At 44.1% G+C, this 17,977-nt stretch overlaps 1 protein-coding gene across 1 annotated transcript in view; it reads left to right on the top strand.

Moving 5' to 3' along the window:
- Positions 1 to 17,977, top strand: part of brip1 (BRCA1 interacting helicase 1) — a 232,794-nt gene that overhangs the window by 118,536 nt on the left and 96,281 nt on the right. Inside the window, exons 8-13 of the mRNA XM_037677750.1 lie at positions 8,416 to 8,637; positions 8,766 to 8,965; positions 11,493 to 11,625; positions 11,750 to 11,904; positions 11,986 to 12,163; positions 12,347 to 12,487. Of these exons, the coding sequence (XP_037533678.1) occupies positions 8,416 to 8,637; positions 8,766 to 8,965; positions 11,493 to 11,625; positions 11,750 to 11,904; positions 11,986 to 12,163; positions 12,347 to 12,487 (1,029 nt within the window). The remainder of the gene's footprint in view (positions 1 to 8,415; positions 8,638 to 8,765; positions 8,966 to 11,492; positions 11,626 to 11,749; positions 11,905 to 11,985; positions 12,164 to 12,346; positions 12,488 to 17,977) is intronic.

Here is a 17,977-nt window from a genome sequence, read left to right as displayed (position 1 = left end):
TGGCCGCTTGTATCCGTGATCTCGTTCTTTTGGTCACAACCCAAAGCTCATGACCATAGATGAGGGTAGGAACTAGAGGATGACACAGGAGTGGATTTTCACTCCTGTCCTGTCCTGGTCTCACAGAAAAAATCCTGTCCTGTCCCACTCCTGGTAACATGACTCCTGCTCCTGTTCAGAATCACTCCCACTCCTGTCCTGCTCCTGTTTTTCATTTAATTTTTAGGAAATACATGGAATTTGATTTGATCTTCTACTCATTCCTGTTTCAATTACTTTGTGTTGTGCAGTTTTATTTCAAAAGATATGGCAACAGGAACAGTTCATCTGTGGTGAAATACATTTTTTCATTCAACCTTTATTTAGACAGGTAAATCCCATTGAGCCTCGAGAACTCATTTACAAGAGAGACCTGATTTCAACAAAGAAAGATGACAACAATGGACAACAACAACAACAATAAACAGTTATAAAAAGTCATACTACAGTTGTTGTTTTTTTACAAATAGGATGGCTAAAAGAAAAAGGTAACAAAAAAAAACAGCTAGATTCTAAGGCCAATGTCAAAAACTAATAACAGGAACTTGTCTGCATTGGTCCCTGCCAGGAGTCCAACAGACTCCTGGCTGGAAAACCTTCACTAAATGTCATAAAACAATAATCCATGGCCTGTAGTCCATATAATGTTTCTACAGAGGATCAGCTGCTGAGTCTGTTTCTGGCTCTTTTGAAGGTCAGTTACAGTAAAAACAAAAAATCTAAACCAGTCCATGGGTCACACCATGTCTACCTTAGATGAAAGAACCCAAACAGAACAAGTTGCATTTTACTAATCGATTGAGCAGTTGTTTCCTTTAAACAGTGACATCACTGTCATGTTTTAAATTGTTTAAACAGACAAACAAAAATAATGTACCAAGCAGAGAACTCAACAAATAAAAATGTTTAAAGGCGTTATTATACATTGGACGAGGTCCTCCAGAAGTTCAGTGTATGTGGTCGAGGTAACGAGCTCGTTTGGGTGAAGCATGATGTCGTGCATCTTCCCAGACTTCAGAGCTTCATTTACAGACTGGACCATTGCAGGTCTGGTGTTCCACCTCATCTCTCCACAGCTGGACCAGTCCAGAGCCTTGTGGAACCTAAAAGTGATAGAAGACGTGCACGAGTCAAAATACGGTCACAGTGACTACAAGTTACAATCTGTTGGTCTTTCTTTTGGAAAAATATTTTATCAAAAACAAGAGATTTACAATTGAAACTTAATCAAGAAAATGTGACGTGCAAATATAAATTACAGAAGCTCAATGTTTATTTATTTCACTTATCATATTTTATAATTATTTAATGAGCCTCACAGGCAGAGATTACAAGATTTGATGTATCTTACCTGCTCTGTTGAAGTGTGGGACAAGAGTCTTTGTGTCCAAAGCTGTTTAACAGTTTGCTTCCAGAGCTAACAGCTTCCTGTGTTAGGTAGAAAAATTAAATTAAATTAAAGACAAACAAAAAGCTTAGTGCTACTTCTTGTGCCATGCTTTATGAAACAGTTATTGAATAAAGTATTTACTTATGTAGGTAAACATAGATGTTTTAAAACCTGTTAAAATACACCAGAATGCAGGAAATAGCAACTACTTTATTCAAAAAGTTATGGGGGAGGACCCACAGACCTCGCACCAATATGTCCCCCCCCACAATAATTCTAATGATAATACATGCTCCGTGGTTCAAGCCAAGAACCATTGTCAATACTGGGGGGCTAAGGCCCCTAAAAAGGGCTTCTAGAATCGCCCCTGGTGTGAAGAAATGAACTGAGAAAAATCAACTCTTGGCCTAAAATTTAACACAACATAATTGTACACATCTTAAATCTAAAACTAAAACAGTTATTATAATATATATGTAACCAGTCTTTCATATTAAAACTGGGATATTTTTACCAGAGAATGCTTTCACTCTAACAAGTTTGTTGATGTACTGGCATGGCTTGTGGCCGACAGTAACTATTTGCACAATAAAGTGATGGTTATTCACGTTTTTCTCGATTTCCGTATCCAGCAGGACGTCACAATATAAAAATAGGGATATTTTTACCGGAGAATGCGTGTACTTTAACCAGGAAGAGTTCGGTTTTTTTTTTTACTTTACAAACAGCGACACATAATTAAGATTTGAACCTAAAAACCCACATAACAAAGCAGAGCATAATTTTAAATTGAAAGGGACAAGGTGGAGAAAAATGCGCCGAGTCTGTTTATTTACTGACAGTAAACAAAGTCCGACTCCCCGCTGCCTCACACTGCAACACCAACACAACTCTCGTGAAGTTCAGGGTTATTTGACACTTTCCTGCCTGTTCTGTGAGTTTAGACAGTTAGTTCTTACCTTGCGTTGCAAACTAATTTCAGTTACTCGGTATCGCTTCGCTGTTCTTCCCACCCGCTCGGTGAAAAGATGCGGTTGGAACAGTTGACTTCTGGGCAATGTAGTTCTTTTGACTTGTGTTAAAGTCAAGGCTTACTGAAAGAAAACTACAAAATAGCTGCGCCCGTGTTTTTTTTTTTGTTTGTTTCATTTTCATTTTTGGTTATTGGTCGGTTCCCGCTCCTGTCTGCTCCCATTAGCTTTCAGTCTGGTCACGTCCCGGTCACGTGAGTTATAATGAGGTTGACTCAGGTCCCGTTGGAATCCGGCTGGAATCACGTGACCCGCTGTACTCCCTAAAAAATGTCATCCTCTAGTAGGAACATAGATCGACCGGTAAATTGAGAGCTTTGCCTTTTGACTCAGCTCTCTCTTCACCATGACAGACCGGTACAGCGCCAACAAATGTTACAGAGGGGTCGGAAAATTTCATCTTAGGTTCATGTCCACTGTGAGAGATATTATATAAAAATAAAAATCAGGAAATCACAATGTATGATTTTTAAAATAATTTATTTGTGTGTTACTGCTGCAAATAAATATCTGCACAGCTGCCAATCAGCAACAATTCTGGCCCTCAAAGACCTGTTAGTCCTCCTCTAAAAAGTCCACCTCCACTCCACTTATTATTCTAAATGAGAAGCACCTGTTTTGAGGTGGTTAGCTGCATAAAGACACCGGTCCACCCCACACAATCAGTAAGACTCCAACTACTAACATGGCTAAGACCAAAGAGCTGTCCAAAGACACCAGAGACAAAATTGTAGACCTCCACAAGACTGGAAAGGACTATGGGACAATTGCCAAGCAGCTAGTTGAAAAAAAGATCAACTGTTGGAGCAATTATTAGAAAATGGAAGAAGCTGAACACGACTGTCAATCTCCCTCGGACTGGGGCTCCATGCAAGATCTCACCTCGTGGCGTATCAGTGATCCTAAGAAAGGTGAGGAATCAGCCCAGAACTACACGGGAGGAGCTGGTCCATGACCTGAAGAGAGCTGGCACCACTGTTTCCATGGTTACTGTGGGTAATACACTAAGACGTCATAGTTTAAAATCATGCATGGCACGGAAGGTTCCCCTGGTTAAATCAGCACACGTTTGCCCATGACCATTTGGATGATCCAGAGGAGCCATGGGAGAAAGTTCTGTGGTCAGATGAGACCAAAATAGAACTTTTTGGTTTTAATTCCACTCGCCGTGTTTGGAGGACAAAGAATGATGAGTACCATCCCAAAAACACCATTCCTACTGTGAAGCATGGGGGTGGAAGCATAATGCTTTGGGTTTTTTTCTGCACTTGGGACAAGACGACTGCACTGTATTAAGGAGAGGATGACCGGGGCCATGTAGTGAGAGATGTTGGGGAACAACCTCCTTCCCTCAGTTAGAGCATTGAAGATGGGTCATGGCTGGGTCTTCCAACATGACAATGACCCGAAGCACACAGCCAGGAGAACCAAGGAGTGGCTCCGTAAGAACATATCAAGGTTCTGGAGTGGCCTAGCCAGTCTCCAGACCTAAACCCTATAGAAAATCTTTGGAGGGAGCTCAAACTCTGTGTTTCGCAGTGACAGCCCAGAAACCTGGCTGATCTAGAGAAGATCTGTGGAGGAATGGGCCAAAATCCTGCTGCAGTGTGTGCACTGACTTTCCTGCACTGATGGGTCCCAGGTTGAGAAGCTCTTACCATGAAGCACCACTCTCACTGGAACATTAATTATTGGTTTACGGTCTCCTTCACCTAGATCAGCTGTCTGCATTTGTGAATCTGCTTGTCCTCCAATTGATGGATTGTCCTCTTCATTCATTCTTCTTGTTCCTGTAAAGTCCCTGAGACAACTTTGTTGTGATTTGGCGCTATATAAATAAACTGAATTGAATTGAATTGTTTTTGTCGTCTCAAGTGTCTGCTCCTCAAAGCCTCCTGGCAGCACCATACCAGTTCAGGGATGATCACAGACCAACTGCTACTAGCTCACTGCTCAGACTAATGCCAGTAATCTTCAGTAAGCCCCCTACCCCACCCACTTTCCTAGTGGTTACTGCAGGGTATGTGGCTGATGGTCCAACCAGCCATGAGTCTGGGGGTCCTCCCCCAGAGAATTTTGGATAAAGTAGATGCCATTTCCTGCATTCTGGTGTATTTTACAAAGGTTTATTACAGTAGATTAACATGAAACAAAAGATGTAAACTCAGTATTGAAATGACTGCAAAGTGTTCGTAATGAAAAACCGCTGCAGCTCTGCAGGTGAGGGGCGTTCACAAAACCAGCTCTGATGTGATATTAGGAAGCTTTGTTTAAAATTATAGTTTTATTTAGTTCATAGTTTTACAGTCACTCTTTGTCAGGTGGGTTGAAAAATATGCAGTGTAATCCTTCAAATGCTCAGACACAGCCGCACACCTCCTCCTGTCTGCTCCAGACCACGCAGCTAACTCCACCCGAATGGGCACTGTAGAACCAATCTGTGCATGCGTCTAACAGAAACTGAAACTTACCACTTGTGTATGTTGACCTGCGTCAAGAGTGACTCATCGGAGAGACTCCGGTGATTTTTCAAAATATTATTATTATTTTTATGTGCTGCTCCATATAAATTGATCCACGGCCCGGTGGTTGGGGGCCACTGATTTTGAAGACTTTTCAACTGCCAGCACAGTTTGTCCTCTTTTTTGCAGCTTGTGATTTTTATGTAACAGCTTGGCTGTCTGGACAGCATACTTCCACTTCCTTTCTGTTATAAGCTCAGGTATTATTCCTGACTGTCTCTTGAGTGTTGCAACTCTTGTTCACTTCTATATTTCTCAGCTCTCAACCTTTTATCTTAAACATAAAAAAATACTTACTAAAAGAGATACCGTATAAACTCACAGTTTGTGCCTTTTTACAGCCCAACTCTGCACAACACATCTTTAACAGGATATGGGTATGTGAAGCCTAACCACACTGACTGCACCTGCTGAGTTCCTGTCACTCGCTTCAACTGACACTCTGTCTTAATGCTTCACTTTCAATCCTAAAAGTAAAAAAAAAAAAAAACTACTCAAAGAGATGGGTATAAACTCACAAAACCCATTAATGATTACCCAGGTGAATATAACTTCTAAAATGACTTGACTTGACAATTAAAAGTGAAGGCCAGATCTAACTTTTACATTCACTTAATGAATACTTCTTTGATCACAATATAGATCATATAGGACCTTTTTGATTACAGAAAAGATCATAATAACATTTAATTCTTTCAACACCTTGACAGACAAACATAACGTCTTTAATCAACACACCAACAAACTTCTTTTATTGCTCATTCATTAACTTTTAAGATTGCTTTCTTCAAATGTCCACCTCCACCAGACATAGGCAGTCTGACCTCAACACCTCTTTTCATCCACCTAACTTGACACTTTGCTGAAGACTCATTTGTATTTCTTGGCATTTGATCCACGCAGAGTCTGAGAACAAATTTTGAGCTGATTTTATTCTTGTTGTGTATTTACTTTCTTATGTTTTTGAGTGGCACTAGATTAATTTTTTACTCTTTATTTGTCTTAACTGTAAAGCACTTTGGTCAGCTGTTGTTGTTTTTATGTGCTATATAAATACATAGACATTGACACTCCCTCCTTGAGGTCAGACCCTGCCCATGTATGGCCCTCACTCCAGCATCCATTTCTCCTTTTCTGTGTGGAGAAAGAGAACGTCCTCAGCCTCCTTGAAATCGACTTACTTCTGTGGTAGAGTTGCATTCGGACCCAAAAAATCTGATCCGACCCAGTCCCAGCCCGCAGTCATAATTTCCGAATCCCACCTGACCCGACGATTTAACAGTAATTGCAGGTCCGAACCCGGAAAAAAACCCGACATTTTTAATTAGCTATTAACAGTCGGGGACGTGCAGCTGAATAAAAGGGGCAGATGATTCAGAGCTGAGAGGTGTTTGTCCTTTCATGGCCGTAAAAGAGCATTTGCCTACATTCTGATTTATTCAGACATGAACCCTGCTCTGAACCACATCTGCTTTGGGATCTCACCTGTTTAGGTTGTCAGCCTTGTGTGTCTGCTGAGTGCAGTGGAAGAATAAACATCCATTTGGGCAATGGATTGCTGCCTGGCAGTACAGTCCCATCTGAAACTTAACTGAATTTTTTACCTTTTTCAAGTCTGGTCAGCTCGCAGTGAAATGGTCGCTTGCAGCTGTATGGCAGGCCATGTTATCATATTATTGGATCACGGCTGATCCTGATCTAATTAAAAGCCCAACACTGACCTAGCCTGCCCATCCAGCACATTATCATGGCCCGGCTTACCCCGAATTTGAGTTGGGTAGGGCCGGGCTTAAGGCTCAGGTTAGAAATGACAGCTCTACTCTGTGGCCCCAGGGCCGGTTCCTTGATATCAGCAGGATGTTGGTCTTCGTCTGTCCCATTGCGATGGTGCCATTCATCTACCACAGTCATGTTCTCCATATCGACTTCATCTTGGTACCAAATGATAAGCAGCATAGCTAAGCTTATTAACACTACAAGACCCAGTTTCAGGGTTTGCAGACAAGACGCTTTGTCTTCTATCTTGATCTATTTACACCACTTGGGTCGTTTAGAGGGGAGTTGGTCATCAGAACAGTCCAAGTCAGAGTCACTTAGATGAATCATTTTCCATAGGGATTATCTCAGGTGCATGCCTGAGATGTACTTGGATGGGCATCTTCTTTGTCTGCACTTGTCTGTTTTCTGCACACTCTGCTTTTAAGGAGGGTTTCCAATAGAGGTGATGGGTGTGGTAGTCCAGATTGCAGCCCCCTCCACACACATTTCCAAATGGTGACTTCCCATTTCTCTGGTTTAAGTCGGGTTCCTTGTAGAACTCCGGTCTGAAGGAGCCCCTTCAGACACATTTTTTTTTTTCATTTACCCTTTATTTATACAGGTAGTCTCATTAAGCCACGATAACTCATTTTCAAGAGAGACCTGTTTAGGGAGCATTTTGAATATACACCGTTATCAATTCTCTCAACTTAGATATTATGGTAATTAATGGATGGCCTCTTTACATCACATGCACCCTGTACCCCATCCTAGGAATTCCATAGCCCTACATGCGGGTCGTGTGTTGTACTATATCCCTGAACATGTGGATTGGCAGTTCTTGATTGTCTATAATATAGCAATCCTGTTCGGTTTCCTGATATCGGATTGCTCTTGTTACAGCACTTGAAGTCTAAGTTATCATGGATCCCAGTGAGATTTCACAGAACCGACTCTGGAACACCTCTCTGTAGTGGGGGCCCCATCTGAGCTTAAACACTTTCCCTGCCACGGTCACATAGGCAACATTAAATATCCAAGGTGCATTGATTGGAATGGGGTATGTTTTTCATTCATTTAACATTTATTTAGACAGGTTAATCCCATTGAGCCTCGGGGACTCATTTACAAGAGAGACATAATTTCTTAAACAGAAATGACAACAGTGAGCAACAACAACAATAGACAGTCACAAAAGAGGCATACAAAATTTAATTTTTTTTTTTTTTTTTTTTTTTTTTACAAATCAAAACAAAATAGCAACCAAAAGGAAAAGTAGTGGAAAGGGGAAAAAAAACAGCTAGATTATAAGGCGGTGTAGAAAACTAAAAACAGGAGCATGTCTGCATTGGTTTGGTATGTAGATCTGTGCTCAGGCCAGGCTTTAAGGACATAGGTTAGCACTTCTCCTTTGCCGAGATACTCCATCCACCTCACAGGTGTGTTATCAAGATTCTGATTAGACAGGATACAGGTGTGCCTTAGTCTGACCGCAATAAAAGGCCACTCTAAAAAGTGTAGTTTCATCAATGACAGATGTTACAAGTTTTGAGGGAGCGTGCAATTGGCACGCTCACTGCAGGAGAGTTGTTCGTTCAGTATAGTTAACTAAATAAAATAGCATAAAAACTCACCAAGATGTGGATTTTATACCTTTTTTTAATACGCATTACAGGGAATGTCATGCCGGTACTACCACCGTGTTCAGAAGATGCGGGACCAGCACATCCTACAATGGGTTCATGGACTACGTGAAGCGTGGGACATTGAGGACCTGGTCTCTCTAGGAAAACGGCTCCACTCATGCTCTTACTATGCTGCTCGCGAACTTGTGCAGGGGGCCTCTATCATCTTTTGTCCCTATAACTATCTCCTGGACCCAATGATCAGGGACAGTGTGAGTAGAATTTAAAATTTTAAGTGGATCAGCTGTAGAATCACCAGGAAGAAAGTTGTAGACAAAGAACTGTCAGTTTTTAAATAATTTTGATTTTTCTCCATATTTTTATCTGTATATTTTACCAGCTGGAGATTGACCTGGCAGGCCAGATCTTGGTGCTGGATGAGGCCCACAACATTGAAGACTGTGCGAGGGAGAGCGCCAGCTTCACTGTAGATCACAACACTTTGCAGGTGTCCATAGATGATCTGGATGGCATGGTCAACAGCAACATTAGACGCTCCAAGCATTTGCCTCTTAGAGACTTTTGCTATGTCTTATTTAAGTAAGTCATTTATTAACTAATGAATAAGGAAAAAATGGAGTGTGAGATCGATAGGCGGATAGGTACATCGTCGGCAGTGAAGGGGGCGCTGTACCAGTCTGTCGTGGAGAAGACAGAGTTGAGTCAAAAAGCGAAGCTCTCAATTTACCAGTCGATCTACGTTCCTACCCTCAGGTCTCCCTTTTTGAAGAGGAGAACCACCAACTCAGTCTGCTAATCCAGTGGCACTGCCCCGATGTCTACGCAATGTTGCAAAGGCATGTCAACCAAGACAGCCCCACAATATCCAGAGCTTTAAGTCAGAGAGAGAGTCAGAGTCAGAGTTTCTTTATTGTCATTCGCACCTCATGTGGTACATGTGGTGGAGCGAAATTATGTACCCAGGGTCCCAGTTACATCCAACAATAAAATGTATAAGAAAAACAGTAATAACATCTAAGATATGAACTAAGAAAAACATCAACTAAATATACACTAAGCACTCATAACATAAAACATTGAACATCAGCACAAACATGAACATGAGTCTGTGAACAGATGAGCACGCATGAACACATCAACATTGAAACAGATCAGCAGCAACATGAAACAGATCAGCAGCAACATGAAACAGATCAGCAGCAACATGATATGGTTCTTCACAGCGACCATTCTAGTCAGAGATTCATGAGTCTAACAGCCTCAGGGTAGAAGCTGTTCCTCAGTCCAGTGGTTCCACACTCAACGCTCCCCAACCTCCTTCCCGAGGGGAGTGGGGCAAAAAGTATGTGTGTTGGGTGAGTGTGGTCCTTCATGATGCAGGTAGCCCTCTTCCTGCATCTGGAGGTGTAGATGTCTGTGATGGTGGGGAGGCTGACTCCAACATCTTCTGTGCAGCCTTCACCACTCTCTGCAAAGCTTTTCTTTCTGCAGCTGTGCAGCCTCCACGCCACACGTTGATGCTGGAGCACAGGATGCTCTCCACTGCACACTTGCAGAAGGAGGTGAGGACTGAGCCTCCCAGACCAGCTCGCCTCAGCCGTCTGAGGAAGTAGAGTCTCTGATGAGCTTTAAGGAAATCAGCGTGAATCTCATCCACCCCTGTAGCCTTGCCACCGCATAGCTTTTTAGCTACCTCGGCGACTTCAGCCACGGTTATGGATAGAACAACCTCGAAGTCCCCCCCGACTCGGTTTCCTCTATGGAAGACATGCCGGTGGGATTGCGAAGGTCTGAGAATTATTCCTTTCACGTCCTAATGACATCACTGGTTGAGGTCAACAGCAACCTACCTTCACTGAACACAAGTGTTAGTAAAGCACTGTTTTCCCCTCCTTAGCCATCTGATGGTTTGCCAGAATCTCCTCTGAGCCGACCGAGAGTCTATCCAAGACCTCACCGAACTTAGAGCTTTTGCCTCAGCAACAGCCAAGGCTGCAGACTGCTTTGCTTTCATGTACTCTTCATATGCCTCTGAAGGCCCACCAGCCACCAAGGACTGATAGGACTCCTTCTTCAGCTTGACAGCCTCCCTAACCCAGGGTGTTTACCACTGTGTTTGAGGATGGCCACCGCGAGAAGCACAGACAACCTTGCGGCCACATCTCAAGGAAGCCATTTCAACAATTGAGTTGTGGAACATGGCCCTTTCTAACTCAATGTCCCCCACCTCAGCTGGGATGTGGTTAAAGCTCTCCCGGAGGTGTGAGTTTAAGATCTCTGCCGGGTTCTTCCAAGCATTCCCAGCAACCCCTCACTACACGTTTGGGTCTACCGGGTCTGTCCAGCATCTTCCCCACCATCTGAGCCAACTCACTTCCAGGTGGTGATCCGTTTGTTAGTTCAGCTCCTCTCTTCACCCGAGTGTCTAAAACAAATGGCGGCAAATCAGATGGCACGAAAGTCTATCATAGATCTATGACCTTGGACATCCTGGTGCCAAGTGCACTTATTTATTTAACCTTTATTTAGGATTCAATGATTCAAGGTTCTTTATTGTCCTTCTCATCACATGTGGTACATGAGGTGGAACAAAATTGTGTACACAGGGTCACAGTTACATCCAACAACAGGAAGAATATAAATTGTAAAAGAAACGGTAATAATTTATACAGGTTAGTCTCATGGACAACCTTATGTTTGAACATGGTGTTCGTGCTGGACTATCTATGAGTAGCATAGAAGTCCAACAACAAAACACCGTTTGAGTTCAGATCAAAGAGGCTGTTCCGCCGAATCACACCCCTCCAGGACACACTGTATTTACCCACGTGGGCATTGAAGTCCCCTAGTAGAATAAAGGAGTCCCCAGCTGGTGCACCTTCCAGCACCCCGGCCAAGGACTCCAAGAAGGCCGGATACTCTGAACTGCTGTTTGGCACGTAGGCACAAACAACAGAGTTCGTCCCCCCACCCAAAGGCGAATGGAAGCCACCCTCTCGTCTACTTTGGAAAACTCCAACACACAGGCACCAAGTCGGGGGACTAAAAGTAGACTGACGTAATGAAGTTTGTGTCTTTATTCAGAATTTCCTTATTGTCTGTGCAGTTGGATTCAAGAGAGCCAAGTCTTACTATCTGAACGTGCATATGAGATTGCCAGCAAAGTTTGGGGTGGAAAGGATATTCTAAGCATCTTTCATAGCTTTGGCATCACTGCAGACAGCGTACACATCTTGGAGGTACTCCACATAACACCCTTCCTGTTGAATGAAGAATTTCTAGAAGAATTTACACATATTCATTGTAAAAAATGTTTACAATGTTTTGTTTTTGTGTGTCCTTGTCACTATCTTTGCATGACAGCAAAATCTGACAGAAGTGTTAGAGAAAGAAGAGCATGTTGGTTCAGTCGGTGGTAAGGAGGACACAGTGCAGTTCCCAACCATAAACTCATCTACCTCTACTATGCTCAAAAATCTATTCATGGTTCTGGATTTCCTCTACATGGAGAACAGCCGGTCAGAGACCAAGCTGAAGTTTTGTAAGTTTTTTTTTTATTTGGTTTCTCAGATTTGTTAAGGAGAAATTTGTGTTTTCAGGTTTGCCGACGATTACCGCATAGCTTTGCAGAGGACCTACACTTGGACAAATCAAGTCCCGCCTGATGTCACTGATGCCCAAGGCTTTTTCATTCGGCCACGTCCTCGTCATCGTCAGAATGTGCGGCTCAAGAAAGAAGTCCTAACATTGAGTTTCTGGTGCCTCAACCCAGCTGTGGTGAGAGGCCCAACATGTCAAACTGACAACCTGCAGATAAATGGTGGTTTACCTGGCTCCACAATGATGAGCCGTTTCTTTTGTTCTTAAGTATACTGTATATGTTGATTGAAAATAAAGATCAGTTGGATTTTGGCATGTTTGAATTCAGAGTTTTTATTAATATATATTTTTCCTTCTCAGGCTTTCTCTAACTTGAGTAAGTCGGTGCACAGCATTGTATTAACATCAGGAACCCTTTCACCCATGGACTCGTTTTCCTCTGAACTTGATGTGAAATTCACCATTCAGCTGGAGGCTAATCATGTGGTCAACCAATCTCAGGTAAATCAAAAAGGTATGGCTTTTCTGACAAAGTTTATCATGTAAAAATAAATACTTTTCAAGGATTCAAGGTTCTTAATTTGTCATACACACACAATTGTGTACACAGGGTCCCAGTTACATCCAACAAAAGTATTCAAATGTAACAGAAAAACAGTAATAAGATCTAAGATATGAACTAAGAAATACGCTAACTAAAAATACACTAAGCACTAGTATTACAAAAACAATACGTTGAACATCAGCACGCTGTTAGGGATTCAGTGTTTCCCCTAGGTTAGTTGCCTTGTGAGGGTGGTTGGTTGGTTAGCGTAGCGCTACGTTAGTGCCAACAGTTGATACTGTGTACTACTTTGCTGATGCAGAGAAACTCGTCCATGCCTTTGTCTCCTCCAGGCTCGACTACTGCAACTCCCTGTTTACTGGAATCCCCAGCAAAAACCTTCAGAAGCTTCAATATATTCAAAACAGTGCAGCCAGGATTTTATTGAGAGCTCGTAAATTTGAACATATTACACCCATTCTCCATAACCTCCATTGGCTTCCTGTCACCTACAGAATTCAGTACAAAATTGCTCTCATTACTAGGTGTTGAACGAGTATATAATTTTTAAACTCGACATTAACATAATAAAACCCGAGTAGAACTCGAGTATTTGATGACGTCATAGATCTCAAGATACAAAAATAAATAAATAAATAAATAAAACCGCAATAAAAGGCAATTATTTACAACAAAAAAAAAGATCAACAAAACATCCATCCATCCATTATCTTTTACCCGCTTATTCCATTTTGGGTCACGGGGGTCGCCGGTGCCCATGTCCAGCAATCACTGTGCGAGGGGCGGGGTACACCCTGGACAGGTCGCAAGTCCATCACAGGGACACATAGAGACAAACGAGACAAACAACCATTCACTTTCTCACTCACACCTAGGGACAATTTAGAGTTACCAATCAGCCTAACATGCATGTTTTTGGTCTGTGGGAGGAAACCGGAGCACCCGGAGAAAACCCACGCATGCACGGAGAGAACATGCAAACTCCACCCAGAAAGGCCCCTGGACCGAGGTTTGAACCAGGGACCTGCTCGCTGAGAGGCAGCAGCTCTACCAGTTGCGCCACCGTGCTGCCCAACAAAACATTGGGAGCGTATATTATGCTCCTACCATTTAGCATACTGCAAATAAGTTACAGGAAAAACTAAACTATTAGTTATTATTATTAAACTGCAAACACAGCATGTCAGAAACAAAACTTAAAACAGTGGCTGGGCGGTGGATTGGACCCGGTGTTACACCATACTCTGTGACCTGCAACAGTGCAACACCGCCCCCTACGGTCATACGGTGGTCACATAATATGACGTCACTACGGTTACTCGACATTACATTTTTAACCTCGATAGAGGTCCTAGCAATCGATATGTAGATTACTCGAGTACTCTGTTAATGCCCTACTCATTGCCCATCAGTGTTTAAACGGAACTTCACCAGATTATCTGAAGGACCTTCTTGCTCCATATTCATCCACCCGGTCCCTACGATCACAGAAGAGTAATCTCCTTCTCCTTCCATGAACTAAATTAATGACCATGGGAGATCTTGGAGAATGTGGGTGCCTATTGGGGTCAGTGGGGGAGCTGGCCACCTGGGAGGGCATTGCCACTTCAGTTGTTCTTCCCCATCCCGACATCTTCCTCCGCCCACTCCATCACACCACCACTCAAGCAGGGCCTTGGGGTTCAGGTGCACTACTGAGCTGCGGGGAGGATCCTCCATCTCCATGGTTTGTGGAGACCTGGGCCCCAATTTTATTAAACAACCTAGACACTCACATATAACATTCTCACAACACATGCGTATATAGGGTCTGGAGTGGGCACATGGTGGCATATAGGTGGTGGGATGTGTAATCATTCTCACCTCTGGGACCTGTGCCCACTCTCATATGTAGCATGTAGACATTTAGGGTTCTGGGCAAGGGTTGGGGAGGTGAACGGGCACTGCCTGCTCTCTGGGGAGGGGGTGGGTCTGTGCCAGTTCCCGCCTCATCCCCCCCCCCCCATTTTAAACGCACTATATAACGACATGCACCAACATCTTATTTGAGTGGGAGGAGGGAGGAGTTGGGTCTTCCTGTTTTCCTTAAACCCTCGTTCTCCGTTTGACATTTGGGGTCGGGGGCAGGGAGAGGGGGTAGGCTGCCTGGTTGGGGTCTGGGCTGTGGGTGGGTGTTGGGCCTTTGGGGACGATTGGGGGTGGGGCCTGTGCTCCAGTTCTCCCTGAGTTGTTTGTATCTTTTGATCAGGGTTCCTGGTTGCGATGGCCGGCCCTTTGGCTGGGGTGGCTGCCGGGTTCTGGCAGGGGGTCAGCTGTGGTTGTGTGTGTGTGGTCATTGGTGGTGCATTGCGGTCGGGGGCGTGGCTTCACTTCGACAGGGCGCTGGCTGGTCGGCCTGATGTGACATTTGCGGTGGGGGGTACTGTGTGTGTAGGGGGGTGCATGGGTGGCGTGCCGGGGCCTCTCCGGGCCTGTGGTGTGGGGCTGTAGGGATGCATTGGTGCGCTGGGCTGGCCTTCCTCAGCTGCTGATCCCTGCTGCTCTGGCCCCCGGCCTGGGGCCGTCTTGCAGTCGCTGTCGGGTGGGTGGGGCGCATGGACGGCCCGCCAAAGGCTCTGTTGGGCTGTCTCTGTGTGCCTGTTTATGTCTCAGTTTGGGTTTTAGGTGGTCCCCTCTCTTGGATCAGTTTTGGCCCCCCATTTGGTGTGTTGGGCTCTGCTCCGGTGGTGGGCCCCCCTGCCGCCAGTGCATTGGCAGCTCTCAGCAGCTGGGGCTAGGTGGTGGGGTGTGTGCGGGCCCGCCCTGGTCGCTGCCTGCCGGGCCCTGGGTGTCCTGGCTCTGTCGGGCCTCTGTTGGGGGGTGGTATGACCTCGGGGCTCGGTGTCCATAGCCGGATCTACTCTGGTGGGGCGGGTTGCCGGCGGGGCCTGTGGACTCGTTGCTGCAGCCTCTTGGATGTTTCTTCATTGTGGTTGCTGGGGATCGCCCGGGGCTTCCCTTTGCTTCTCTCTTTGGGGGGTGCGGTTGTTTCTGTTGGGAGACTCCCAGAGTTCCGGGCTTGGGGGCCGCTGTGTGTCTGTGGTTCCGGTTTTCCTTGTGTTACCATCGTGTCCTGTGGGGACGGGTCTGTGGGTCCCCACATCCACTATTGAACATTTTTATGGAGAAGCCTTATAGTGACATCATGCTCACACAGGTGTTTAGATCCAGATGTTTATCAGATACACACTCAGTTGGGTTGTGGTGGCCACTAAATATATCTTGTATTACCATGTACTGTATAAAATACTTTCTAATGATGTTATAAGTATCATTATATATGTTGTTTGTTGTTGTGGTTTCTCGGTTTTGTCTTGTTTTTCTTCTTTCTGCAGGTCTAGAGTCAGACTTCAATGATGTTGATCTGTGTTCTCTTTATCCCCCTCTCTCTCCTCTATTCCTATCTCCTTCTTTACATTTTAACTATTCTCTCACTTTTCTGCTTTGTTTTCTTCTTTGTTTTCTGTCCCCATGTCCATTACATCTGGAACAAACCCAAAGCAAATTCTAATAAAATTAAATTTTTCTATCAAGTTGAGCATTAAGGCCAGCCATATGCTCTGCTTGTGAAAGTAAATCTGTTGGGCATCACTTTGACTCTCAGACAATAATTCTGAGTGTCACAATGACGGACAGGACAAGGGGAAAAAAAAGGGACCATGGGAGATCGGGCATTCTGTGTGGCTGCCCCCTGCCTCTGAAACTACCCTGACTATTTGAGAGCTCCGCTATCATTGGTTGACTTTAAAAAAGGCTTAAAGACTTCTTTTTAAGCAAGCCTATTCTGCCTCCACATGATTTTATCACTGATTTTAGTTGCACTTTGTAGCACTTTGAGATTTTTGTTAATGAAAAGTGTGTTACAAATTAAATTCATTATTATTATTACTTGTTACAGTCATGTAGACCAGGGGTCCCCAAACTTTTTCCTGTGAGGGCCACATAACTTTTCCCTTCTCTGGTGGAGGGCCGGAGTCAGTTTGTAACAGAAAAAGTGTGACGATTGCAGGAGTGCCTAAACGTAAAAATTTATTGTTTTCCAGAAAGCACAATCAAATAACCCTTTCTGGATTCTTCACAGAACAAAATTCAGGAAGTAAATAACACTATTTATGAAATAAATAATAACCAAATAACCCTCTCTGGGGTATTGACAGAGAGGGTTGTTATGATTATATTTTTTATAGTCAGAATGACTCATTCAAGTCAGAAAAGTGAGCTTACCTTTGTATGTTCATCAGTGTGAACTGTGGGCCTGTATCTGGCTGGTGAGAAGTTGAATCTCAGGTTCCATTCTAGTCACTGCCAGTCTCAAACACTGATGCAGGTGTTCATCTGTCAATCTTGATCTCATTGGAGTTTTCAGCAGTTTCATGCGTGAAAAGGTTTGCTCGCAAATATATGTGCTGCCAAAAAGTGTGGACATCTTCCTTGCGTGTTTTCTGATGTTAGGGTACGTGTCGTTTGGGAGGGCGGCATAGAAGTCAATGAGACCGCTGGGCTTGAACGCATCTTTCAGAACATCACAGTTCTGTAACTCGGCCAACTCAAACTGATAAGAAGGCTGGGCTTCGTCAATGTCGGCAACAAAGGGGTTCTGGAAAAGACGGATTTCTTTTGCATAAACATCTAGTTCACGGAATCGTGCACCGAACTCCGCCTTCAGCATTTCCAGTGTTTCCACACACTTTTCAGCTGGAAACGGGACCGCTGGGTTCTCTGCAGAGAGGTTTTGTGTAGCCGGGAGATGGACGAAGCTGTGCTTTTTCACGTGTCCCAAAAGCAGCTCTAGTTTCACCTCAAATGCTTTTATGTGGGAATACATTTCGCAAATGAGTTTCCCCTGGCCTTGTAGCTGCAAGTTAAAGCTGTTCAGCATTTCTGTCATGTCTGTTAAAAATGCGAGGTGCCATTTCCATTCTGGGTCAATCAACTCTGGCACCATTTTGTTTTGTGAATGAAGAAATGCGTTAATTTGAGGTATCAGCTCGTAAAAATGCCTCAAAACTCTGCCCCGGCTCAACCATCGGACCTCTGTGTAGTACAGCACATCGCCGTGCACAGATTCCAGTTCAGACAGGAATTCTTGGAACTGCCTGTGTTTAAGTCCCTTTGCTCTGATGAAGTTTATGCATGACACCACAACCTTCATGACAGAATCCCAAGTCAACACTTTGCAGCACAGTGCTTGCTGGTGAATTAGGCAGTGGACTTTTAGCGGGGCGGTGAGACCTCCTTCTTCCATCTCCCGGTTCATGCGTCCTATTAGACCCCGAGACATGCCCACCATATTAGGAGCCCCGTCAGTTGTGATGCTGGCCAGCTTTGACCAGTCCAGGTCCAACTCTTCCATGGTTTGGTACACTTTGCTGAAAATATCCTCCCCC

Source organism: Nematolebias whitei, chromosome 6 (genome assembly GCF_014905685.2).
Source record: "Nematolebias whitei isolate Nwh7 chromosome 6, NemWhi1, whole genome shotgun sequence".
NCBI classification, from domain to species: Eukaryota; Metazoa; Chordata; class Actinopteri; order Cyprinodontiformes; family Rivulidae; genus Nematolebias; species Nematolebias whitei.
This window is presented reverse-complemented; position numbering and strand designations above follow the sequence as displayed.